Raw genomic sequence first — 27,834 nt, 5'->3', positions numbered from 1 at the left:
GTGTATCATTTGAGAAATTTATATAATAAAAGGTGTGGATCATTGGCATTCTCAAATATATTTGTGTCACTGTATATGATTAGCACAAAAAACTGTCTTTCCTGGTACACTACATACAAACACACACACACACGTCACATAATTACAGTACAGTATCTACATTTTCGTGTACAATTACGAACCCCCATTCTGGTGGGTGTAATAACCTTGTAACCAGTTATCAGAGTTCAGCGTTGCTCTGCATGTTTTGTGTGAAATTGCATCTGTTCACAATGATTATATTTACTTCGTATTTTTTGTTTTAAATTCATTTTTTCTAGTGCAATGATGCACTGGGCTGTCAATAATGTTATTTGTATCACAGAACTTCTAGAACATAGGTACGCACAGATATGTTTGTGTCACTAATATGCCCTACTAGCAGATGACAGCACCTGACGCAGCAAAATACTTTCAATAAACTACGCACATTGCTAATCTAGCCACAACAATGCTACCATTATAATATTTCTGTTACTAAATCATGAATATGAATAATTTTCCACCAGTTTATTTTTCTAAAGACACACAAGGTCATGTTTCATAATGCAGAGATGAAACTGGGACTGTGTGCTGTGAATATCTGCTTCCCGCTGTGAACATCATTACTAGTATTGTGTTCATTGATATCTGAGCTTTGTACAATAGTATAATAGCTTTGTACATAAAGTAATAGCAGTTATATAATGCTGAATTTTGCATTCTGAATTCAGAATATTTTGCACTGAATGTCACAGAAGATCCTGACTGTGATAAATGCTATGTACAAAGCTCAGATATCAATGAACACAATACTAGTTATGATGTTCACAGCGGGAAGCAGATATTCGCAGCACACAGTCCCAGTTTCATCTCTGCATTATGAAACATGACCTTACGTTTCTTTAAGAATAAACTGGTGGTAAACTGGTAACAGCTGCACAATTACCAACTTTACTGATCTTCAATTTGCTATGGTGAAAAAGGCCACTGTTGTCCATCTTGCCTATTCTCCTCAGTAATTTACTCATGTGATAACATCCTTCTGATCTTTTTCAGCAGTTGTTACAGACAGTTTCCTTTACCTGTTCTTGTTGATAGTCCTCTCAATTCCACCATCAACCTTCTTACAAACCTCTGTACTTTCTCAGTATATATTTTTGTCTTTCGTGAGTGGCAAAATTCATACCACTTATGTGTTTCTATGTATGGATCAAACATATGCTACACACTGCCTTAAGGGGTCCTATTTGGAATTTTACCACTTTCATGTTCCACTGATGCTAAAATGCCCCATAGCTACTTGGTAAATGTTTTGACAATGCTAAAATGCATCATCCAATTGCTATTCATAATGAATATAAGTTTGTTAGCATAAACCTGTAGACTAGTTCCTCTTGCTGTTGACCACCACACAATACTCTAATGTTAGTTCCCCATGAATTAATAATCAATAACTCTTGAAATCTCAGACAAGGCTAGGAAGTTTGTCAGAATCCCCATGAGTAAGTAAAAACTAGATCGAAATTTAACAGAAGTTTACTAATGACGATTAGCGAATACACGGCTTTACCTAAATAATCCAGCAAAACATCAATAGACATGAGTGCTAAAGTGACAAAAGGCATATCAACAATCACGAAACAAAGAACACAAACACTTGCGGATGTTGAAAAGTTATTATTAATTTGGATACACAACAAGGAGTTAGTGGGTGATAGCATTTCAGAGGCATCATTTGTGAAAAAGCAATGCTATTGCATGAAGCTCTCATAAAGAAAACCCCTGGAACGAGTGATGCAGATATGAAAGAATTTAAGGCAAGCAGGGGATGGTTTGAAAAATTTAGAAAAAGAAGTGACATTCACAGTGTTGTGTGTTGTGAGTTGATGGAGGAACACAGCAAAGAACTCATAGCCCTTCACAAGGAGCAGCAACAAGAGTCAGCTGAGGAATTTCTTCAGGGGAGGAGGAGATAGTACAGAATGTCCCTTCCTCAATATTTAAGAAGTGCGTAGACTATGGGAAGAAATGCAAACTTTTGTTAAAATGACTCACCCAGAGCAAGCTGAAGTAGGTCGTTGCCTTAACCTTTTTAATGACACTGTGATGTCTCACTACAGATAAGTGTTACAACGTAGGGAAAACAAGTCTCTATGGAAAGGTTTTTAGTGAGAAAACAAGCAGTGAGCCACAACCAGGTCCTAGTGGTATGCAGGTAAAACTTAGGAGAGAGAGTACTCTAGAGAAGTCATCAGTGCCTGGTGTTATAATGGAAGGGGACTCCACTTCCAAACACTAACACCTCTCCTCCTCCTCACCATTTCCATATACAGTACCAACAAGTCATCAATAAAGGTAAGCTGTAACTTGTACATACTATAGTACTAAATATCTGTGCGTATTAGGTATGAAATATATTTTGAAGTTAATATTTTAGGGAGTGTTGAATGGATTAATTCAATTTACATTATTTCTTATGGGAAAATTCGTTTTGGGTTGCAAATTTTCGGGTTACGAACTTTGTGTTTGGGAACAAATTAAATTCATAAACGGAGGGGCCACTGTACTACACAATAATTTCTAAACATTCATTGTGCCAATCAACATTTCCACTCCTTAATTTGTCTTAATATAATAAATTCATACTGGTGTTATCGCATCAAATAGAAATAATCGGTAAATGAAATTCGGTGTCCAATATCTGGTGCCTGGATGGCTATTTCCTTAAAATTGATAGCCTATATGCTATTGTAGAGTAATCTATAATTATAGAGTAAATCTACTCTACTGCCCCATGTATGTGGGGTATCATTGGAACTGGCTCTTCAAACCAAGCACATTCAAATTGTAAATTATTTCTCCACAACTCATGTAGTTTTGCCATGAGAGTGAATAAAAACAATCACACTAACTATCTACAATACTATTGTCTGACCAGCAACCTTCGGCAACTCCTGCCGACGTTCACGTGCGACTCCATTTTCTCTCCAACCCAGGATGAAGTCATACGTTCTCTTGATCGCAGACGAGCTCCTCAACGTCCCTTGGGTTTCCTGGACCCTGTGAACTCCCACACAGGCCACTACCTACTAACAAATTATAATTAGTCTGAAGATGCTAACTCTGCTACCTGTGCACTAAACTCTAGCTCATGGGCACCACCATGGTCTCTTTAAATATAATGTCACCACTTCTGTCGTCTCTTTAATTCATGGTCTGTATGACTGCCCTCTCACTAGTGTTCGGGACAGCCCTCATTAACATCTTCGTACTGAGTCTCTAAACTGCTGCATAAAATAGGTCAGCCTTCACTACACTATTTTGGTCTTCAACCACTGGCCCCCACTGTCTCTCTTGCTAACAACACTGTCTTTAAGCTGCTGAGTCAACACTTTTGTTGCCTGGGACTTTTGCACTGGTCTCTTTACACTATCACTGTTCATTGAAAGATGCTAGTCTCTTACCTTTAGGGTTCACCTATAAACCAAACTGCCATTGCGTGTAGCTCCTGGGTCTGCCTGCTGCTGCTATTACACACACAGCACTTGGAACTCATTTGAGTTTCACACACTCATAAACTCCATCTTCTCTTTCACCATCCCCAAGTTATTAACTTGATAGCCGTAGCTCCATCCGCCCAAGTCACCAAATCCATGCCACCTTCCTGATGCACTTGCAATGCTCCACCCTTCCTTGGCACCTTCTTACCTATTCAACCTAGTGTTGGTCCCCGGGGATCAACGTCCCCATGGCTTGGTCTCTGACCAGGCCTCCTGGTTGGTGGTCTGGTCAATCTGACTGTTGGATACGGCACTTGCAGCCTGACATACAAATCACAAACTGTTTGATCAGATATCCTTTGGAGGGGTTTATCAGGTTCAATCTTGAACACCTTGAGAGGTGAACTAGTTATGCCCCTTATGTGTGGAGGGAGAGCGTTTAAATTTTGGCCATTGATGTTGATAGAATTCTCTCTCAGCATACCTATTGCACCTCTGATTTTTTTTCCCCATTTCTTGCCATGCCTCCTAGCCATGAGTTATTTCTGATTTCAAGCCAGTCCCTCTAATACTTTCCAAATGTAAATTATTATGATCTCTTTTGTTTGCACTCCAGAGAATTCAGATTGAATATTTTTAAGCCATTAAAATAACTTAGATGATTTATTGAGTGGATTCAAGCAATAAAAGTAAGTCCTCTGCACATTCTCCAGATCAATAACTTCTCAAGCTTTGAATGGGGGGTTAGTGTGCAACAATATTCCACCATACAAAACACTAGTGCTTTGTAAAATATTACCATTGGTCTGGCATCTCTATATATGAAGTTTTTGTTATCCAACCTGTCATTTTTCTTGCAGTTGTGACAGCTAATTTATTGCATTCTTTAAAAGTAAAGTCTTCTGACATGATTACTCCTAAATTTTGTATATTGATTTTTCTTTCAATAGTGTGATGACTGTATTTCATATGTGGTGTCAGTTTCAATAGTTTTCCACAGCGTGGTATCTGGAACTTATTTTTATTAAACATCATGTTATTTTCTGTGGACCACTTAAAGATCCGATTAACATCAGTTTGAAGGGTTACTCTATATTGTCTACTCGCATGAAAATCATAGTGTCAAATCAAAGGATGATACAGTACCATAGTTTATATCCTTGTCTATGTCTGATATAAGGATGGATAAAAGTACCAGAGTAAGGATAGTACCCTGGGGACTGAGCTTTTCACGGTGGATGATCCAGATTTTACTTTGACTTTTACACTCTGGGTTTTGTTTGTAAGGAAATTAAAGCTCTATCTCCCTACCAATAGTTCCTTTTGTCAACATTTTGTGTGCAATAACACTATGGTCACAATTTTCAAAATCTTTCTTGAAATTGGTGTACTGTATATAACATCTGTGTTTTGCTTGTAATCCCTGGAACCTAAGGTTATGCAATAGTGGTCTAGCAATTGTGAGAGGCTGGAGCATCCTCTTCTGAACCCATGTTGTCCACGGTTACACAGATATTGATTTCCTGTGTTTGTGATCTTACTTAGTACTCTTTCAAATATTTGTGTGTGATGTAAGAGATATTGGTCTATAGGTAACTGCATCTGTTTTACTACTTCCTGTGTGGAGTGGTGCAATCTCTTATGTTTTAAGTATGTCGAGGATAACACCAGTATCTAGACCCCATCTCCGAAAGGTGTTTCGGGTCTGTGATGGTGTTTTTTTTGCAATTTTTTTTTTTTTTGTGCAGAGTGCAGGGGCATGTTGTCTATGGCTGCTTCAAAATCCTGTGGGTTAGGGTAACATAGATATATGGTTCAATGTTGGTACCACATTCATAAAGAATTTGTTTGGATCATTTGTCTTCAATGAGGCTTGTGAAATTTTAAATTTTCTGAAAAAGAATAGTACTGCAGCCTCAGTATTTCACTCATTTCTTTGTTGTCAAATGTGAAAGTTCCATCACTCTTACACAAGGGCCCAGTACTAGATGTAGTTTTTCCTCTAGATTTTGCAAAGGAGAAAAAGTATTTTGGATTCCTCTCTATTTCACTGATGGTCTTTTGCTCTCTTTGCCTCTCTTGGATTTTATATGATTTTTGCAACTTTAGATCAATCATTTATATTTCTCCACATAGCCTTCCTTGACATTATTGGGATGAAGTGAAGCATTCAAGTTATTCTGCAATTTGTTTTCTTCACCTAGAGAGAGAATGCTTACATTCTTCTCTTCCGTCAGAGCATCAAATTGATGAAATCTGCCCAACACGTGTGGAGTGCCAGTCGAGAGGTGTGGCCTTGCTCGAATCTCGAGAATAAGAGACATGTCTTGGCCAATCCCAGTGATCCCTTTAAAGATGCTCTGACCTTGGTTTGTACGGATTGATTCCCACAGATGGTTTCTTGATCTGTTACCATGACAACATCTTGTCCTCTGCTTCTAAAACATTCTGCGTCGTCCTCCTCTGGGCGGAAAACTTCCCTGGCTTTTTAAGTTACTACTCGTCAACAAACCTTACCAAAAACCACCAAAATATACATTCATACTGATTGTTATAATACCTAAGTTCTGTAAGTCCATTATGATGGCACTAACAATTACAAGAATGAAAACAATGATTACTGAATGAGAACATCTCTCATGCAAGAGTCATAAGGTGGGCTGGGATGGGAATCATGACAGGTAGCAACTAAATAGTTTTTTAATCTCAAAGCAAAATATTATTTTGTACAAAATCACACAGTATCTCTACTGGTTATATTGTATCTAATTAATTAAAAGCACTTGAATATGCACCATAGAAACAAAATGTCAAGATTTAAATTAAAATTGATTATGAACATTTGAGAGAACACTGTACATGCAGCCCTGTCACCAAAGAAAAAAAAACAAAAAACAAGATAATTAACCTTACCTGACATCTTCTACCCCATGAGCAAATGCACAGTGGGGACCATTTTTAACGCACATCCCTCTTGAATCTGTGTCATGAACACACATTCCTGTCTTGTAATACCTAAGATGATACCTTCTTTCAGTATCGCCTGCAGTTCGGTGGAGATACGGGCACCTGTAATAGCAAATACCACCTGTTTTTAAACAGTACTGCTTGTATTACAATATAATTTTGGACAAAGGTTGTCAATAAAGAATACAATTCAGTCTGAGTCAATATAAAAAGCTTCTTTCATTTGGTCAGCCTGTCCTCTAAACAAAGGCCCAAAGTCCATTCCATGCACGCCCCACACCCCTGTTTATGAATGAAAAATGGTTTACACACGACTCAACTGATGACGTCCGAACACTTTCGGCACAAGTGCTTCGCAGACGACTTTTCTTCAAACACAACGCTGCAAATGCTGCACCCACGTACTACAATATACTGTACAGCAATCAATATATGCTGGTTAGCATTGTAAATGTGGGTGGTCATGTTTGTGGTAGGAAAAAACAGTACAGTACTATAAATACAAATAATCACAACAGAACCTAAACACCTAACCTAACCAAACCAGTGCCTAAATATGCACAATATGCTATCATGCTATATGTATAATAATATTAATTTATATTTGAGAAAAGTTCTGTTTTGAATGAACAGAATGTTAAAATTAACGAATGCATCTTCGGGGTCGACCGCTGGATGGAATGGACTTGGTCTGAGGACGGGTTGATTTGGTTGCTCTCCAAGTTACAATTCCATTGCTACAGAATTAATGAATGGCCGAGCAGGACAACATTTAGAGGCCACAATACATGGCTCTTTTCACACATCATGCAGGGTCATGTGTGGTGCTATGGAGATACTGTATATATACAGTAGTAGTACATGCATTATCATTTTTCCCCTATCACATCTAGACAAGTAATACTTTATAATAAAAAATTATACATATTAAATAACAAGAAATTATTAATAACACACTTGCATTCATTAAAGAATTTAAAATAGTGTACAACATTGTGGATAACCTAGCACTGCTACACTCGAGCGCAGCCATCCACAACAACAGACTACCATTTCGTAAAACTGCATGTACAGTTCTATTAAATTATTTATATTATACTGTATATGCAAATACAGAACATAAATTCCCTTCTAATAAATTGTTTTCACCCAGCATTGTTCCTTACTACGTATATACAGTGCATTATGTACGTATGTATGTATGTACAGTACATAGTCGCATTAACAGAGACGGAACTTGAAGAAAATATTTTAAATGAGGTCGTATTCCCAAGGGGCTATTCAGTTTGGATATGTGACAGAAAAGCTAGGAAGGGGGAAGGAGTGGCTGTGCTGGAGAAAGAGCACCTGAAAGTAAGAGAGTTAATAATTGAAAACCCTCGAAGATATTGACATAATGGCATTGCAGGGCTGGAATCAAGATGATAAGCTGATAATTTTAAATGCCTACAGCCCACCAGTAAGCAACACATGGACAAAGGAAGAACTGGATGACAAACAAGAGGGCCTCATAATGGTCATGAGAGAGATTATGGTAAGAGCTGACAAAGATAAATCCCGATTGTTGGTACTGGGGGACTTCAACTTTAAGGCAATAGACGGGGAGGCATACGAGGCAAGAACAGAGGACATTTGGATAGGCGGATTTGTAAATCTCATCTTGGAGACATTCATGTATCAACACGTCAAGCAGGCCACAAGAATGAGGGAAGGGGATGTTCCATTAGTACTGGATCTAATATTCACCAGGAAAGAAAAAAAAGAGGTATTTGACATCCAGTACCTTCCTCCTTTGGGAAAGAGTGATCACGTCCTCTTGGACATTAAATACGCTATGCGATATAATCTAGTAGTAGAGAATGGGGACAGTGAAACAGTTGTTAATCTCTATTTCAAGAGTGGACGCTATGGGGAACTTAGAAATTTTTTCATGGGCATAATTGGACAGACTTGTTGCTAGGCTTTCCTGCTTGATACCTGCTTGATGGGGTTCTGGGGCAAGGAAGTAAATGAGGTGTATGCCATATTTTGTGAAATATACGAAGAAGGCACACAAACATTCATACCAAAACAGAGATGCAGACAGGAAATGAAACAGGGTTGGTTCAACAGAAATTGCGAGAAGGCCAGAGATCAAAAGACACAAGCATGGAATCATTATAGGAAGAGGCCAAATCCCCACACATATCAGCAATACAAAGAAGCGAGAAACAACTACACGTCAGTAAGGAGAGATGCAGAGAGGAGCTTAGAGAATGGTTTAGCAGACAAATGTAAATCAGATCCTGGCCTTTTCTATAAATTCATTAAAAGCAAGCTGCAGGTAAAGGATAATATTCATAGGTTGAAAATGGGGGACAAATACACAGAAAATGAAAAGGAAACATGTGAAACATTAAACGAAAAGTTCCAAAGTGTGTTTGTACAAAATGAGATCTTCAGGGAACCAGACACAATAAGAATTCCAGAGAACAACAAAGAGCACATTGAGGTGTCTAGAGACGAAGTGAAACAAATACTCAAGGAGCTAAGTAAGAACAAAGCAGTTGGCCCAGATGGAGTTTCACCATGGGTTCTGAGAGAATGTGCACCTGAGCTCTGCATACGACTTCAGCTTATTTTTCAGACTTTCCTGTGTACAGGAGTCGTAGCAGATGTGTGGAAAAAGGCTAACAGTTCCAATCTTCAAAAGTGGCAGCAGGGAAGACCCCCTCAATTATAGACCTGTATAATTGACAAGTGTAATAGTCAAAATATTGGAATAATAATTAAAACTAAATGGGTAGAACACCTGGAGACAAACGATGTAATATCAGTCAGACAGTACGGCTTTCGATCTGGTAGATCCTGTGTATCAAATTTACTCAGTTTCTATGATCGAGCCACAGAGATTTTACAGGAAAGGGATGGTTGGGTTGACTGCATCTATCTGGACCTAAAAAAAGTCTTTCGACAGAGTTCCACATAAGAGGTTGTTCTGGAAACTGGAACACATTGGAAGGGTGGCAGGTAAGCTGCTAACATGGATGAAAAATTTTCTGACATAGAAAAATGCGGGCAGTAATGAGAAGAAGTGTATCGGAATGGAGAAATGTCACAAGCGGAGTACCACAGGGTTCAGTTCTTGCACCGGTAATGTTCATTGTCTACATAAACGATCTACCACTTGGTATACAGAATTATATGAACATGTTTGCTGATGATACTAAGATAATAGAAATGATAAGTAACTTAGATGATTGTCATGCCCTTCAAGAAGACCTGGACAAATTAAGTACATGAAGCACCAATTGGCAAATGGAATTTAATGTAAATAAATGCCATGTTATAGAATGTGGAATAGGAGAACATAGACCCCACACAACCTATAAATTATGTGAAAAATCTTTAAAGAAGTCTGATAAAGAGATCTAGGAGTAGTTCTAGATAGAAAACTATCACCTGAGGATAACATTAGAAACATTGTGCAAGGGGTCTATGCTACACTTTCTAACTTCAGAATTGCTTTTAAATACATGGATGGCGAAATATTAAAGAAATTGTTCACGACTTTTGTTAGACCAAAGCTGGAATATGCAACGGTTGAATGGTGCCCCCATATCTAAAGAAGCACATCAACAAACTGGAAAAGGTGCAAAGACATGCCACTAAGTGGCTCTCAGAACTGAAGGGCAAGAGCTACAAGGAGAGGTTAGAGGTCTTAAATATGCCAAAACTAGAAGACAGAAGGAAAAGAGGTGATATGATCACTACATACAAAATAGTAACAGGAATGGATAAAATTGATAAGGGAAGATTTCCTGAGACCTGGAACTTCAAGAACAAGAGGTCATAGACTTAAACTAGCTAACACAGATGCCGAAGAAATATAAGAAAATTCACTTTCGCAAACAGAGTGGTAGACGGTTGGAACAAGTTAGGTGAGAAGGTGGTGGAGGCCAAGATCATCAGTAGTTTCAAAGCGTTATATGACAAAGAGTGCTGGTAAGACTGGCCACCACAAGCGTAGCTCTCATCCTGTAACTACACTTAGGTAATTACACATCTCCAGGAGCAGCCCATAGCAGCTGTCTAACTCCCAGGTACCTATTTATACTTGGGCAATTATACATATGTAACTATGCTTAGGCAATTACATTTAGGTAATTACACAAATGTAAAACAGAACCAGGCCTGTTCTATAAAAACATTAAAATCAAATTGCAGGTGAAGAATAACATTCAGAGGTTGAAAATAGGTAACAGATTCATGAAAAATGAAAAGGAAATGTGTGAAACATTTTCACAAATGTGTGTTTGTGGAAAAAACTTGGAGTGCTACTGCCCTCACTAGTTGTGCATTGAAGCTTCAGGATCTTAGTGAGGGCAGTAGCTACTGCCCTCACTAGTTGTGCTACTGCTACTGTGAACTTGCGCATGGGATGTTCCCAGACGCACCTTGGTCAACTGTACCACAGCATGGTCAAAAGAATTGCAACATGGAGTGTTACTGCCCTCACTAGTTGTGCTTCGAAGCTTCAGGATCTTAGTGAGGGCAGTAGCACTCCATGTTGCAATTCTTTTGACCATGCTGTGGTACAGTTGACCAAGGTGCGTCTGGGAACATCCCATGCACAAGTTCGAACCCTCATCAAGGCCCTTTGTGGATTTGTTCATTTTATATATCATGCTATTGTGATTTCTGTGTGTATGAACTTACTTAGCTTCTATGATAGCGCTACAGAGATTTTACAGGAAAGAGATGGTTGGGTTGACTGCATTTATCTGGACCTTAAAAAGGCTTTTGATAGTTCCACATAAGAGGTTGTTCTGGGAGCTGGAACATACTGGAGGAATGACTGGGAGGCTTTAAATATGGATGAAAAATATTCTGACAGAAAAACGAGGGCAGTAATCAGAGGCAATGTACAGTGGTACCTCGGAATGCGATTGTCCCTGTATGCGAGGTTTTCGGAAGGCGAGGTGTATTTACTCCAAAAATTTGTCTCGGAAGGCGATGGTTACTTCGGGAGGCGAGCTTGGACGCGAGTTTGTTGATACGCGTACAGCCGACCTAGCTAGCGCGTGGTGGTTCGGCGATCGTCGCCCCTCCGCCCCTCAGTTTATTATTGTCTCGCGCTCAGTGACTACCCCCACATCAATTCTTCTCGCGGATTTTCAGTGTTTTGTTGGATTTTTGGTGATTTGTCTATACAATTTGTTATTATATATCTCACCATGGGTCCCAAGAAAGCCAGTGGTAAGGATAAAGGCCAGAAAGCTCATGTGAGGATGACAATAGAGGAGAAACAAGAGATCATTCGGAAGCATGAGAACGGTACACGTGTTGTTGAACTTTGTAGGCAGTACAACAAAGCCACATCAACAATATGCACTATACTTAAGAAGAAAAATAAGATTATGGGTGCTAAAGTGGCAAAAGGAGTAAGAACATTAACGGCACAAAGACCACAAATACTTGAAGAAGTGGAAAAGTTGTTATTAATTTGGATACACGACAAGGAGTTGAGGGGTGATAGTGTTTCGGAGGCCATTATTTGTGAGAAAGCCAGGGTGTTGCACGAAGACCTTCTAAAGAATACCCCTGCAACGAGTGATGCAGATAAGAAAGAGTTTAAGGCAAGCAGGGGCTGGTTTGAAAAATTTAGAAAGAGAAGTGGTATCCATAGTGTTACAAGGCATGGGGTTATGTGATGTGATTATGGAAGGGGACTCCCCTTCCAAACAGTAACTCCTCTCCTCCTCCCCCCTCCTCACCATCTTCCATACGCCTACAGCACTCGACAGCAAAATAAGTAATAACTGGAACACAGTTTTGTAGGTTTATTTAGATGAATTAGGTAAATTAGGTATAAAAATTTAGTTTGATGTGGGGTTTTTGGGGTAGTCAGGAACGGATTAATTCATTTCCCTTTATTTCTTATGGGGAAATTAACTTCGGAATGCGAGTTTTCGGAAGGCGAGGCGTCTCCAGGAACGGATTAAACTCTTATTCTGAGGTATGCCTGTATTGGACTCGAGAACTGTCACGAGAGGAGTACCACAGGGTTCAGTTCTTGGACCGATAATGTTCAGTGTCTACATAAACGACCTCCAGAAGGAATACAGAATAATATGAGCATGTTTGCTGATGATGCTATAATTCTTGGAAAGATAAGAAACTTTGATGAGTGTCATGCCCTGCAGGAAGACCTGGACAAAATAAGTGTATGGAGCACCATTTGGCAAATGGAATTTAATGTGAATAAATGCCATGTTATGGAATGTGGAATAGGAGAAAATAGACCTCACACAGCCTATAAATTGTTAAAAATCTTTAAAAAATTCTGATAGAGAGATCGAGGGGTGGTTATAGATAGAAAACTATTACCGGAAAACCACCTGAGAACCACATAGAGAACATTGTGTGAGAGAGCCTATGTTGCATTTTCCAGTTTATAGAAATGCTTGTAAATATTATACATGGATGGTGAAATACTAAAGAAATTGTGCATAATCTTTGTGAAACCATAGCTGGTCTCACCATGAAGCAGTTGTATGGTGTTCATATCTTAAGAAGCACATCAACAAACTGGAAAAAGGTGCAAAGACATGCAACTAAATGGCTCCTGGAACTGAAAACAAAGAACTACGAGGAGAGGTTAGGTGCATTAAATATACCAAACTAGAAGATGGAAGAAAAAGAGGCGATGCTCACTACGTACAAAATATTAACGGGAATCAACAAAAATGACAGGGAAGAATTCTCGAGACCTGGAACTTCAAGAAAGAGGTCATAGATTTAAACTAACTAAACAAAGCTGCCGAAGAAATAAGAAAATTCACTTTCGCAGAGTGGTAGACGGTTGGAACAAGTTAAGTGAGAAGGTGGTGGAAGCCAAAACCATCAGTAGTTTGAAAGTGTTATATGACAGTGAATTTGGAAGATAGGACACCATGAGTATAGCTCTTATCCTGTCACTACACTCAAGTTATTACACACATGCATTACCCCATCACCTCCCACTAACCCCCCCCCCCCCCTTTATCCCCACCAAAAAAATCAGGTAACTTCCATTACATTACAGAGTTTTGAATGCTACCTCAGATACTCATTTATATGCTAAATAAGGATAAGTAAAAATAAGTCATTTAGATAACTAAGCTCAATTTTGTATTACTTTCCAGGGTTTAATAGCATAATACAGTTATCACTGGTTTTACATATGCTAACATTATTAATGTAGTTAATATATTTAGCAGTTTTATATAATCTTTGAATACTGTACCCCTAAAAACTGCAAGAAGAAGTCGTCTCATTATACACTTATTCCTGTAAACGGTATCTTTTTGTTAAATTAAATTAAATTTGTATTCAAAAGAATGTGTGTACAGAGAAACATAAGAGAAATGTACAATTTTAAGGACAGGAGTTACAAGTAGGGGATGGTTTGAAAAATTTAGAATAAGAAGTGACATTCACAGTGTTGAGAGTTGCGAGTATTGTGTGTTGTGAGTTGGTGGAGGAACACAGCATAGAACTGACCACCAAAGAACTCATAGCCCTTCACAAGGAGCAGCAACAAGAGTCAGCTGAGGAAATTCTTCAGGGGAGGAGGAGGAGGTAGTACAGAATGTCCCTTCCTCAATAATTAAGAAGTGGTGTAGACTATGGGAAGAAATGCAAACTTTTGTTAAAATGACTCACCCAGAGCAAGCTGAAGTAGGTCGTTGCCTTAACCTTTTTAATGACACTGTGATGCCTCACTACAGATAAGTGTTACAATGTAGGGAAAAACAAATCTCTATGGAAAGGTTTTTAGTGAGAAAAACAAGCTCACAAACAACGAAAACAAGAAAAACTGATTGTGAGCCACAATCAGGTCCTATGCAGGTCCTATGTGGTATGCAGGTAAAACGTAGGAGAGTACCCCAGAGAAGTCATCAGTGCCTGATGTTATAATGGATGGGGACTCCACTTCCAAACACTAACACCTCTCCTCCTCCTCACCATTTCCATACACCAACAAGAGTCATTAACAAAGGTAAACTTTAACTTGTACATACTATGGTACTAAATATTTGTGTTTATTAGGTATGAAATGTATTTTGAAGTTAATATGTTTGGGAGTGTGGAATGGATTACTGTAATTCAATTGACATTATTACTTATGGGAAAATTCGTTTCGAGTTGCGAATTTTTGAGTTGCAAACCGTCACTGGGAACAGATTACAGAGTTAAGGATAACAAACACACACACACACACATATTTTATTTATTTATTTATATATATGTCGTACCTAGTAGCCAGAACTCACTTCTCAGCCTACTATGCAAGGCCCGATTTGCCTAATAAGCCAAGTTTTACTGAATTAATATATTTTCTTTAATTTTTTTCTTATGAAATGATAAAGCTACCCATTTCATTATGTATGAGGTAAATATTTTTTTATTGGAGTTAAAGTTAACGTAGATATATGACCGAACCTAACCAACCCTACCTAACCTAACCTATCATTATAGGTTAGGTTAGGTTAGGTAGCCGAAAACGTTAGGTTAGGTTAGGTAGGTTAGGTAGTCGAAAAAACATTAATTCATGAAAACTAGGCTTATTAGGCAAATCGGGCCTTGCATAGTAGGCTGAGAAGTGAGTTCTGGCTACTAGGTACGACATATATATATATATATATATATATATATATATATATATATATATATATATATATATATGTCGTACCTAGTAGCCAGAACTCACTTTTTGGCCTACTATTCAAGGCCCGATTTGCCTAATAAGCCAAGTTTTCATGAATTAATTGTTTTTCGACTACCTAACCTACCTAACCTAACCTAACCTAACTTTTTCGGCTACCTAACCAAACCTAACCTATAAAGATAGGTTAGGTTAGGTTAGGTAGGGTTGGTTAGGTTCGGTCATATATCTACGTTAATTTTAACTCCAATAAAAAAAAATTGACCTCATACATAATGAAATGGGTAGCTTTATCATTTCATAAGAAAAAAATTAGAAAAAATATATTAATTCAGGAAAACTTGGCTTATTAGGCAAATCGGGCCTTGAATAGTAGGCCAAAAAGTGAGTTCTGGCTACTAGGTACGACATATATATATATATATATATATATATATATATATATATATATATATATATATATATATATATATATATATATATATATATATATATATATATATATATATATATATATATATATATATATATATATATATATATATATATATATATATATATATATATATATATATATATATATATATATATATATATATATATATATATATATATATATATATATATATATATATATATATATATATATATATATATATATATATATATATATATATATATATATATATATATATATATATATATATATATATATATATATATATATATATATATATATATATATATATATATATATATATATATATATATATATATATATATATATATATATATATATATATATATATATATATATATATATATATATATATATATATATATATATATATATATATATATATATATAATATATATATATATATATATATATATATATATATATATATATATATATATATATATATATATATATATATATATATATATATATATATATATATATATATATATATATATATATATATATATATATATATATATATATATATATATATATATATATATATATATATGTCGTACCTAGTAGCCAGAACTCACTTTTCAGCCTACAATGCAAGGCCCGATTTGCCTAATAAGCCAAGTTTTCATGAATTAATATATTTTCCTAATTTTTTTCTTATGAAATGATAAAGCAACCCATTTCATTATATAAGAGGTCAATTTTTTTTTATTGGAGTTAAAATTAACGTAGATATACTGTATGACTGAACCTAACCAACCCTACCTAACCTAACCTATCTTTATAGGTTAGGTTAGGTAGCCGAAAAAGTTAGGTTAGGTTAGGTAGGTTAGGTAGTCGAAAAGCAATTAATTCATGAAAACTTGGCTTATTAGGCAAATCGGGCCTTGCATAGTAGGCTCACAAGTGAGTTCTGGCTACTAGGTACGACATATATATAAATAAATAAATAAAATGTGTGTGTGTGTGTGTTTGTTATACTTAACTCTGTAATCTGTTCCCAGTGACGGTTTGCAACTCAAAAATTCGCAACTCGAAACGAATTTTCCCATAAGTAATAATGTCAATTGAATTACAGTAATCCATTCCAACATGGTGTGGCAAGACAACAACATCTCTTTCTAGGCGTTTAACGATGCATAAGCAACAGGGCTCCATTAAGGAACATATAATCTCTTCCCACAACCAAACCATCGCCAGAGAAATCCTAGTAAACAACACAGAAATCATCGATAGATACAGCGATAGCAGGCGGCTTGACGTTTGCGAGGCACTACACATCAAGAAGTCAACACCAGCAATCAACAGCCAATTATTGCACAACTATATTCTACCCACCTCAAGACTCCGCTCCAATATAGAAGCATCAAGAAATATGGACCAATAGGCTTTCTACAAACACTTCTATTCAATACCCATTGTTTGTGTTCTGTCTTGTGTTGATACTTTTAATACCCTATTAATATCCCCTCTTGTTCTGTCTTGTGTTAATGCCACATCACCCCTCCCACCTCACTCAAATGTAGATATAAAATTGGAGATACATAAGTTCTAATCAGTTGTGTATTTGTGAACTAAAGTCTTTGAAAATGTAATAAGTTTTACGAAACACGCCCGAGTCGCGTCAGACTAGAAATAAAAATGAATTTTGGAGAATTGATTTTTGATTTACCTCCAACAGTGAAGCGTAATGTACGAAAGATTGAGAAAATTCGTGTTAGAATTATTAATCTTACTTTTTCGGTCATATTTAATAATATATGTCTACAGGAAAGACTGCTACCAAAATATACTAATATTAAAGCGCACGACCCAGCAGCAAGGAATCAAGCCTTCACGATAAAATATCGCCAGGATCTGATTCGTGATCAGATATACAAGGCAGAGAATGAAATCAAAGACAACAAAACGCAACTACTTCATGCTACAAACGAGTGGAGAAATAGCAACATCGACCATAGTATCTGTACCCGCATTGAACAACACCTCGACATCCTCACAGACCAACATCACCTCAGCACTGAAACAAGGATTATCAAGAAACTAACAACATTATATGGAGGACCTATGGCAATTCCACGACCAAGAGATGGCTTCCTGAACCTTGCAGGAATTAACCTCACTGAGGACCAAGTCACTCTCCTAAATCTGGGCATAAACTGTCATGTTATGTCCAGACCGAGTGAGATGGCCCGGAAAGTAGAGTTGGAAATTCTGTTGGACGACATATTCGACCTCGAGACACAAAAGAAGGTCACTACCAAAGATACCTTACAAGCAGAACTTATTGCAGAAGGAGGAAAGAATCGAGGCAACTACAGAAGCACCATACTGTCCCCCGAGCTTAAAGCGGCAGCTAAAAGCCTTCGTGAGAACAAGGAGATAGTTGTCAGGAGAGGTGACAAGTCGCCAATATATGTCATTCTTAAAAAAGACGAATATCTGGCGAAAATGAACATCATACTCTCTGACCAAACTAAGTTCCAAAGGGTAACGAAGGACACTACAGCCGAATTAAAAGCAAAGGTCAACAAACTGATCGAAACTGTGAACGCCAAGAAATCCGGACTCCACCTGCCAAAGATCATTGGGGAATATAAACCTGGATATGCGTATGGAAATGTCAAGACGCACAAGCCTGGAAACCCACTTCGGCCAATCATTAGCCAGATACCCACACCCACGTACAGACTGGCGAAGCGACTCAACGGCCTGCTGACTCCTTATGTTCCTTGCGCCTTCAGCCTGAAGTCTTCAAAGGAATTTGTTGACTTACTGCGGGGCACACGGGCCACAGGGATAAGAGCCTCGGACGTAGAATCGCTGTTCACCAACGTACCTGTGGACGAGACAATCGGAATGATAGCCGACAGAGTGTATCGTGATCCAGCCTGTACTCCTCTTGACATGCCAGAAAATATTCTGAGGAAACTACTCCAAGCTTGTACTAAAGAGGCACCCTTCTTGAGCCCGGATGGGCACATGTATAAGCAAGTAGATGGGGTCGCCATGGGTTCTCCCCTAGGTGTCCTGTTTGCAAACTTCTACATGGGTACCATCGAGCAAAAAGTCTTAGTCGACATGAACTTGAAACCGGCCATATACTGCAGGTATGTTGACGACATTTTTACACAGGTACCTGATGTCAGACATCTGCAGGAGCTGAAGGAGGCATTTGAGCAGAGTTCCGTGCTGCGTTTCACTTACGAGATGGAAAAGGATGGGAAGCTGCCCTTTCTAGATGTAACAGTCATGGAAAAGGGCGGAGGTTTCCACACTGCAGTCTACACTAAGGAAACAAACATAGGAATGTGCCTAAATGCCAACAGCGACTGCCCTGACAGGTACAAGAGGAGTGTTGTTAACGCATATGTCGACCGTGCTCTCAGCCACAGCTCCGAATGGAAGCAAGTCGACGAAGAACTCTGTAGGGTAAGGCAGGTCCTAGTCAATAACGGCTTCTCCAATGGTTTCATCGAAGACATCATAAGAAGGAAAGTGAAAAGCCATGCAACCTCTGAAGAGACAACTAACACAACACCTATACCCCCTATTAGACTATTTTACAGGAACTTCTTTTCCACAGCTCATAAAACGGAGGAAAGGGTCCTGAAAGATATTGTTAATAGAAACGTTATCCCTACAGACAAAAATCAGAGGATACAACTGACGATTTACTATAAAACCAGAAAAACGGCCAGCCTTCTCATGAGAAACTCTCCAGACACAAAACAGAACGCTTTAAAAGAGACTAACGTCGTCTATGCCTTCAAATGCCCACTTGGGGACTGTAAGCTCCAAAAAACCCAGTATATAGGCAAGACAACAACATCTCTTTCTAGGCGTTTAACGATGCATAAGCAACAGGGCTCCATTAAGGAACATATAATCTCTTCCCACAACCAAACCATCGCCAGAGAAATCCTAGTAAACAACACAGAAATCATCGATAGATACAGCGATAGCAGGCGGCTTGACGTTTGCGAGGCACTACACATCAAGAAGTCAACACCAGCAATCAACAGCCAATTATTGCACAACTATATTCTACCCACCTCAAGACTCCGCTCCAATATAGAAGCATCAAGAAATATGGACCAATAGGCTTTCTACAAACACTTCTATTCAATACCCATTGTTTGTGTTCTGTCTTGTGTTGATACTTTTAATACCCTATTAATATCCCCTCTTGTTCTGTCTTGTGTTAATGCCACATCACCCCTCCCACCTCACTCAAATGTAGATATAAAATTGGAGATACGTAAGTTCTAATCAGTTGTGTATTTGTGAACTAAAGTCTTTGAAAATGTAATAAGTTTTACGAAACGCGCCCGTGTCGCGTCAGACTAGAAATAAAAATGAATTTTGGAGAATTGATTTTTGATTTACCTCCAACAGTGAAGCGTAATGTACGAAAGATTGAGAAAATTCGTGTTAGAATTATTAATCTTACTTTTTCGGTCATATTTAATAATATATATATATATATATATATATATATATATATATATATATATATATATATATATATATATATATATATATATATATATATATAATTTATTAAATATGACCGAAAAAGTAAGATTAATAATTCAAACACGAATTTTCTCAATATTTCTTATGTTTCTCTTCACTGTCGATAGTAATTGAAAAATCAATTCTCCAAAATTAATTTTTATTTCTAGTCTGACGTGACACTTGAACACGTTTCGTAATAACTTAGTACATTTTCAAAGACTTTAGTTTACACACACACAACTATAACCTGCAAACACTAAACAGAGTTCTACAGCTGCCTGTAGAACTCCCTGCCTGCCTTCTAAAGAAGGCAGGCAGGGAAAGTAAAGAAGGCAGGCAGGCAGGGAAAGTAAAGAAGGCAGGCAGGCAGGGAAAGTAAAGAAGGCAGGCAGGCAGGCAGGCAGGGAAAGTAAAGAAGGCAGACAGGCAGGGAAAGTAAAGAAGGCAGGCAGACAGGCAGGGAAAGTAAAGAAGGCAGGCAGGCAGGCAGGGAAAGTAAAGAAGGCAGGCAGGCAGGGAAAGTAAAGAAGGCAGGCAGGCAGGGAAAGTAAAGAAGGCAGGCAGGCAGGGAAAGTAAAGAAGGCAGGCAGGCAGGGAAAGTAAAGAAGGCAGGCAGGCAGGGAAAGTAAAGAAGGCAGGCAGGCAGGGAAAGTAAAGAAGGCAGGCAGGCAGCCAGGGAAAGTAGGGAAGGCAGGCAGGCAGCCAGGGAAAGTAAGGAAGGCAGGCAGGCAGCCAGGGAAAGTAAGGAAGGCAGGCAGGCAGCCAGGGAAAGTAAGGAAGGCAGGCAGGCAGCCAGGGAAAGTAAGGAAGGCAGGCAGGCAGCCAGGGAAAGTAAGGAAGGCAGGCAGGCAGGCAGCCAGGGAAAGTAAAGAAGGCAGGCAGGGAAAGTAAAGAAGGCAGGCAGGGAAAGTAAAGAAGGCAGGCAGGCAAGCCGGGAAAGTAAGGAAGGCAAGCAGGCAGGGAAAGTAAGTAAGGAAGGCAGGCAGGCAGGGGGAGTAAGGCAGGCTGGAAGGCAGGCAGGCAGGGGGAGTAAGGAAGGCAGGCAGGCAGGCTGGGGGAGTAAGGCAGGCAGGCAGGCTGGGGGAGTAAGGCAGGCAGGCAGGCTGGGGGAGTAAGGCAGGCAGGCTGGAGAATTAAGGCAGGCAGGCAGGCAGGCTGGAGAAGTAAGGCAGGCAGGCAGGCTGGAGAAGTAAGGCAGGCAGGGTGGGGGGAGTAAGGCAGGCAGGAAGGAAAAGAGTAAGGCAGGCAGGCTGGGGGAGTAAAGCAGGCAGGCTGGGGGAGTAAGGCAGGCAGGCTGGGGGAGTAAGGCAGGCAGGCTGGGGGAGTAAAGCAGGCAGGCTGGGGGAGTAAGGCAGGCAGGCTGGGGGAGTAAGGCAGGCAGGCTGGGGGAGTAAGGCAGGCAGGCTGGGGGAGTAAGGCAGGAAGGCTGGGGGAGTAAGGCAGGTAGGGTGGGGGGAGTAAGGCAGGCAGGGTGGGGGAAGGCAGGCAGGCAGGGTGGGGGGAGCAAGGCAGGCAGGGTGGGGGGAGCAAGGCAGGCAGGGTGGGGGGAGCAAGGCAGGCAGGGTGGGGGGAGCAAGGCAGGCAGGGTGGGGGGAGCAAGGCAGGCAGGGTGGGGGGAGCAAGGCAGGCAGGGTGGGGGGAGCAAGGCAGGCAGGGTGGGGGGAGCAAGGCAGGCAGGGTGGGGGGAGCAAGGCAGGCAGGGTGGGGGGAGCAAGGCAGGCAGGGTGGGGGGAGCAAGGCAGGCAGGGTGGGGGGAGCAAGGCAGGCAGGGTGGGGGGAGCAAGGCAGGCAGGGTGGGGGGAGCAAGGCAGGCAGGGTGGGGGGAGCAAGGCAGGCAGGGTGGGGGGAGCAAGGCAGGCAGGGTGGGGGGAGCAAGGCAGGCAGGGTGGGGGGAACAAGGCAGGCAGGGTGGGGGGAGCAAGGCAGGCAGGGTGGGGGAGTAAGGCAGGCAGGGTGGGGGGAGCAAGGCAGGCAGGGTGGGGGGAGCAAGGCAGGCAGGGTGGGGGAGTAAGGCAGGCAGGGTGGGGGAGTAAGGCAGGCAGGGTGGGGGAGTAAGGCAGGCAGGCTGGGGGAGTAAGGCAGGCAGGGTGGGGGGAGCAAGGCAGGCAGGGTGGGGGGAGCAAGGCAGGCAGGCTGGGGGGAGCAAGGCAGGCAGGCTGGGGGAGTAAGGCAGGCAGGCTCGGGGAGTAAGGCAGGCAGGCTGGGGGAGTAAGGCAGGCAGGCTCGGGGAGTAAGGCAGGCAGGCTCGGGGAGTAAGGCAGGCAGGCTGGGGGAGTAAGGCAGGCAGGCTCGGGGAGTAAGGCAGGCAGGCAGGCAGGCTCGGGGAGTAAGGCAGGCAGGCAGGCTCGGGGAGTAAGGCAGGCAGGCAGGCTCGGGGAGTAAGGCAAACAGGCAGGCAGGCAGGCTCGGGGAGTAAGGCAGGCAGGCAGGCTCGGGGAGTAAGGCAGGCAGGCAGGCAGGCAGGCAGACTCGGGGAGTAAGGCAGGCAGGCAGACTCGGGGAGTAAGGCAGGCAGGCAGGCAGACTCGGGGAGTAAGGCAGGCAGGCAGGCAGGCTCGGGGAGTAAGACAGGCAGGCTCGGGGAGTAAGGCAGGCAGGCTCGGGGAGTAAGGCAGGCAGGCTCGGGGAGTAAGGCAGGCAGGCTCGGGGAGTAAGGCAGGCAGGCTCGGGGAGTAAGGCAGGCAGGCTCGGGGAGTAAGGCAGGCAGGCAGGCAGGCTCGGGGAGTAAGGCAGGCAGGCAGGCTCGGGGAGTAAGGCAGGCAGGCAGGCAGGCTCGGGGAGTAAGGCAGGCAGGCTCGGGGAGTAAGGCAGGCAGGCTCGGGGAGTAAGGCAGGCAGGCAGGCTCGGGAAGTAAGGCAGGCAGGCAGGCAGGCAGGCAGGCTCGGGGAGTAAGGCAGGCAGGCAGGCAGGCAGGCTCAGGGAGTAAGGCAGGCAGGCAGGCAGGCAGGCAGGCTCGGGGAGTAAGGCTGGCAGGCAGGCTCGGGGAGTAAGGCAGGCAGGCAGGCTCGGGGAGTAAGGCAGGCAGGCAGGCTCGGGGAGTAAGGCAGGCAGGCAGGCTCGGGGAGTAAGCCAGGCAGGCAGGCTCGGGGAGTAAGGCAGGCAGGCAGGCTCGGGGAGTAAGGCAGGCAGGCAGGCTCGGGGAGTAAGGCAGGCAGGCAGGCAGGCTCGGGGAGTTAGGCAGGCAGGCTCGGGGAGTAAGGCAGGCAGGCAGGCAGGCTCGGGGAGTAAGGCAGGCAGGCAGGCAGGCTCGGGGAGTAAGGCAGGCAGGCAGGCTCGGGGAGTAAGGCAGGCAGGCATTCAGGCTCGGGGAGTAAGGCAGGCAGGCAGGCAGGCTCAGGGAGTAAGGCAGGCAGGCTCAGGGAGTAAGGCAGGCAGGCAGGCTCGGGGAGCAAGGCAGGCAGGCAGGCAGGCTCGGGGAGTAAGGCAGGCAGGCAGGCAGGCTCAGGGAGTAAGGCAGGCAGGCAGGCTCGGGGAGCAAGGCAGGCAGGCAGGCAGGCTCGGGGAGTAAGGCAGGCAGGCAGGCAGGCTCAGGGAGTAAGGCAGGCAGGCTCAGGGAGTAAGGCAGGCAGGCTCGGGGAGTAAGGCAGGCAGGCAGGCTCGGGGAGTAAGGCAGGCAGGCAGGCTTGGGGAGTAAGGCAGGCAGGCTCGGGGAGTAAGGCAGGCAGGCAGGCAGGCAGGCTCGGGGAGTAAGGCAGGCAGGCAGGCAGGCTCGGGGAGTAAGGTAGGCAGGCAGGTAGGGGAAGTAAGGTAGGAAGGCAGGCATGGGGGGGGAAGCCGGCAGGCAGGTAGGGGAAGTAAGGTAGGAAGGCAGGCATGGGGGGGGGGAAGCCAGCAGGCAGGGGAGGCAGGGGGAGGCAGGCAGGCAGGCAGTGGAAGCAGGGGGATTAAGGAAAGCAGGGTAGTAAGGATGGAAGGCAGGCAGGGAGGTATGGAAGGCAGGCAGGGGTAGGGAAGGCAGGCAGGGGGTAGGGAAGGCAGGCAAGGAGTAGGGAAGGCAGGCAAGGAGTAGGGAAGGCATTCAACTGGGGGTAGGGAAGGCAGGCAGGCACGAAGTAGGGAAGACAGACAGGCAAAGGGGTAGAGAAGGCAGGCAGGGGGGTAGGGAAGGCAGGCAGGCAAAGGGGTAGAGAAGGCAGGGAAGGGTTAGAGATGGCAGGCAAAGGGTAGAGAAGGCAGGGAAGGGGTAGAGAAGGCAGGGAAAGGGTAGAGAAGGCAGGGAAAGGGTAGAGAAGGCAGGGAAGGGTTAGAGAAGGCAGGCAAGGGTTAGAGAAGGCAGGCAAGGGTTAGAAAAGGCAGGCAAGGGGTAGAAAAGGCAGGCAAGGGTGTAGAGAAGGCAGGCAAGGGGTAGAAAAGGCAGGCAAGGGTGTAGAGAAGGCAGGCAAGGGTTAGAGACTGCAGGCAGGGGATATGAAAGAGAGCCACAGGTTAGGGAAGAGTGGCAGGCGTGGCAGAGAAGGCGTGGTGGGGTTGGCGGGAGAGGCAGCACCTGTGGTGACCGCTTTGTTTACAAACAACCTCCCCCTCCCCCCCACCGCCCATTGCCTGCCCTTTGTTCCTGGGTGACATGTGTTTGCTAGTGTTACCGCCCCCTGTGCCCCGCCCTCGCTCTCATCCCGCCCTCCTCCACCTACTCTTGTCCTCTCGCCCACCACCAAGGTAAATAACTGAGGAAAAGGCGGGAAATTAAAAGGAAAAAATGCGTCGGGGAGAGAACCTGCTTAACACTCACTCGTCTCCGTCCGGACAGATGCCAGTGTTTTCATCGAACTTGTTGCAATAGGCATCTGGGGAGTAGTTGAAGGAGCCATCCCGCCTCCTGATGGGCCGTCGCCGCCGTTGGTTGAGGAAGTGCCAGTGAAAACACGTATAAGGGCGATGCTGTGTGCACTTATGCTGCAAGAAGAGCGAACACTGCTCCACGCGGAATTCCTTCAAATATCTGGAAAGAATCGCGCGGAATAAGCACAAAAACTACACACTTAAACTCTGCACTAAATTTCTCACTTATCCACACACTTTCCCGCTAATTTAACGCTCACATACGTATAATGTATAGGTTTTTCCGTCTGAGTAGCCCATAGGGCTTTGCTGTCTTGGGACTTCATTTTGTTTGTTTTCGTGAGACTGCGCACACGGTCTGCGCAGCTCGTGACGTCATCGCTAGTGAGTCAATGCAAGATATATAATATTGTGACAAGTTGTATCCTTGTTAACATTTATTATTAACATTTAACAAAATAACAAGACCTTTAATATATAAAAAATATATTTTTTATGTTCCTGGAGTGAGAAAAATATTTAAATATTTTTACTTGGTAAGAAAATACTATTGATTTTCACATGGAGAGGGCGGGAAGTGGAGGAATTGCGTCTCTGTGTTGTCGTTTCTATTGGACCTATATAATGATCTCGTCTTGTTCTTACAAACCGATTATGAGTAATTTAATAACTACAACGAATGTAAAATAAAAATATGATGCCAGCCTCGAGTACAAAATCCATAAACTACAAAGTCTTCCCCGATACAGATCCCCAATATATTAATATAATATAAATTCTATCTAGAACAAAGGATATTCACAGAAAGGGACAATGGTATTCCAAAAGAAACTGAAAACATTTGACATAATACTTCAAACATATTGTTTTATGTTGGCAAAGGTTGATATTTGATTCCTTGTATTATTATTCATTATGTTGTTGTTGTTGGCAACTGCTGCGAGGAGTCAATGGGTCCACAGGAGTCATCATTCCCTTATCTTCACTTATTTATTTTGCTGTAATGAATGTCCTGCGAAGTCTTAATTTATTTTTGATGTTTTCATATAATTTGAGACTGCTCAGATTAATACACGATACATCTGTGGGAAGGCAATAAGAGAGATGAGCCATGTATGACCGTTATACCCTGTAATGTCCAAACGTCCTCTACAAAAATGTTTCCTGGAGGCTATATATAGGTGGAGGAAGGCGGCAGGTCGACACGGGAGACATCTCCCGTCACGCAGGGTGCAGTCGCACCTCCACAGATCTCCAGTATCATCTATTGATACTGGTAATGGCTCAAAAGGGCCACCACTTACGGGCTATTCGTGCCCGTGCCACTTTTTGGGTGGCTTAATCTTCATCATTCAATCAATCGGCAGATCGAGACGAGATGCCACTACTTTGAATTTAGTATATTCAATTTTAGTATTCAACTATAGTGTACTTATAATAGTATAGTAAGCAAGCTTTTCATCTTATAGATTTCTTAATTGTTTTTTTTTTTTTTTACTTTTTTGGTCATCTATTGTTATTAATTATTCTAGTTAATTTTTTACATTCCTAGTTCCCATTAAGTTTTTTTTTTCTTTTTACTTAAAATTACCATTAAGTTTATTTTACTTTAGAATTTTTAATCTACTTTTTTCTTTGTTTTCGATTTTGTAATTTGCCATTCTTGCCTTGTTTTCCTGCAAACAGCCTTTTTATGCAGACAAGTATAGACCCAGAACTAAACCTCTTATCCACTATCTATGACAATCATCACTTCAATGATCAAAATTGCAGATATTTTACAGCACATGATGTAAACAATGTATTAACAGATAATCACAATATCTCTGTAATCAACTTGAACGTTAGATCCCTAGGTAAACACTTCGATGATGTTAGTGCCTTGATTGAAACTATTGACAACAAATTCTCTTTTATTATACTTACTGAAACGTGGTTGAAAGAGGATAATACTCAACTCTTTAACATGCCTAACTACTCGGCAATTCACAACTGTCGTCAAATGCAGAGAGGTGGTGGTACTGCTCTTTACTACCACCAAGAACTAACATGCTTAAAAATAATTAGAACTAGAGACTGCTGTGGGGAGTATATCTTCGCCAGTTTCAGAGTCAAGGGTGCCGAGTCTGTCCTGTCTGTGGGTGCAGTTTATAGAATTCCTAACACTGATGTGTCTGAATTCAACTCAAACCTTAGAAATCTAATACTAGATAACAGACTGAACAAAAACCACCTAATTATCGCAGGGGACTTTAATATTGACCTCTGCGAGCCAGAACACCCTACTGCTGTTAGCTTCCTCAACTGTATGAATTCCTGCTTCCTCATACCCTTAATCACTAGACCAACTAGAATCACTGATAGTACTGCTACGACTCTAGATCACATCTGGACCAACATAACCTCTCCGCTTACTTCAGGTATAATCATCGATAGCACTACAGACCATTACCCCACATTTCTCTTAACTAACATTAGCAAACCACCTCTAGAGACAAGGGAGTTAAGCTTTAGGCTGCACAATGAAACTGCTATAAACAATTTTATAACTGCTGCTGATAATGTCAACTGGGAGTCCGAGTTAGGTAACATAGGGGACATCAACCTAGCAGTGCAATCTTTTCTTCAAACAACTCTTAGCCTTTATAACACCCACTGTCCTATGCTTACAAAACAAGTCACAAGCAAAAGACTTAACAATCCTTGGCTTACAAAGGGAATACTTAAATCCATTAACAAAAAACACGACCTTGAGAAGAAGTATAGGCTAGGAACAGTCTCCAAAGAATTCTCAAAGAATTACTCGTTATTGCTATCTAAAATAATTAGACGAGCCAAAACTAAATACTATGAAGATAAATTTACCCAAATAAAGA

General features: G+C 41.8%; 1 protein-coding gene across 1 annotated transcript in view; it reads right to left on the bottom strand.

The window, feature by feature from the left end:
- The window catches only part of LOC123755778 (RING finger protein unk), a 102,933-nt gene extending 77,576 nt beyond the window's left edge, over positions 1-25,357 (bottom strand). The window contains 3 exon segments of the mRNA XM_045738560.2: positions 6,435-6,590; positions 24,909-25,118; positions 25,223-25,357. Coding sequence (XP_045594516.1) covers positions 6,435-6,590; positions 24,909-25,118; positions 25,223-25,284 — 428 coding nt within the window. The 5' untranslated portion in view covers positions 25,285-25,357.
- Positions 25,358-27,834: the final 2,477 nt, after the last annotated feature.

This window comes from Procambarus clarkii, chromosome 43 (assembly GCF_040958095.1).
Source record: "Procambarus clarkii isolate CNS0578487 chromosome 43, FALCON_Pclarkii_2.0, whole genome shotgun sequence".
NCBI lineage: Eukaryota > Metazoa > Arthropoda > Malacostraca > Decapoda > Cambaridae > Procambarus > Procambarus clarkii.
Note: the sequence above shows the minus strand (reverse complement) of the source record. Positions and strands in the feature narration are given on the sequence as shown.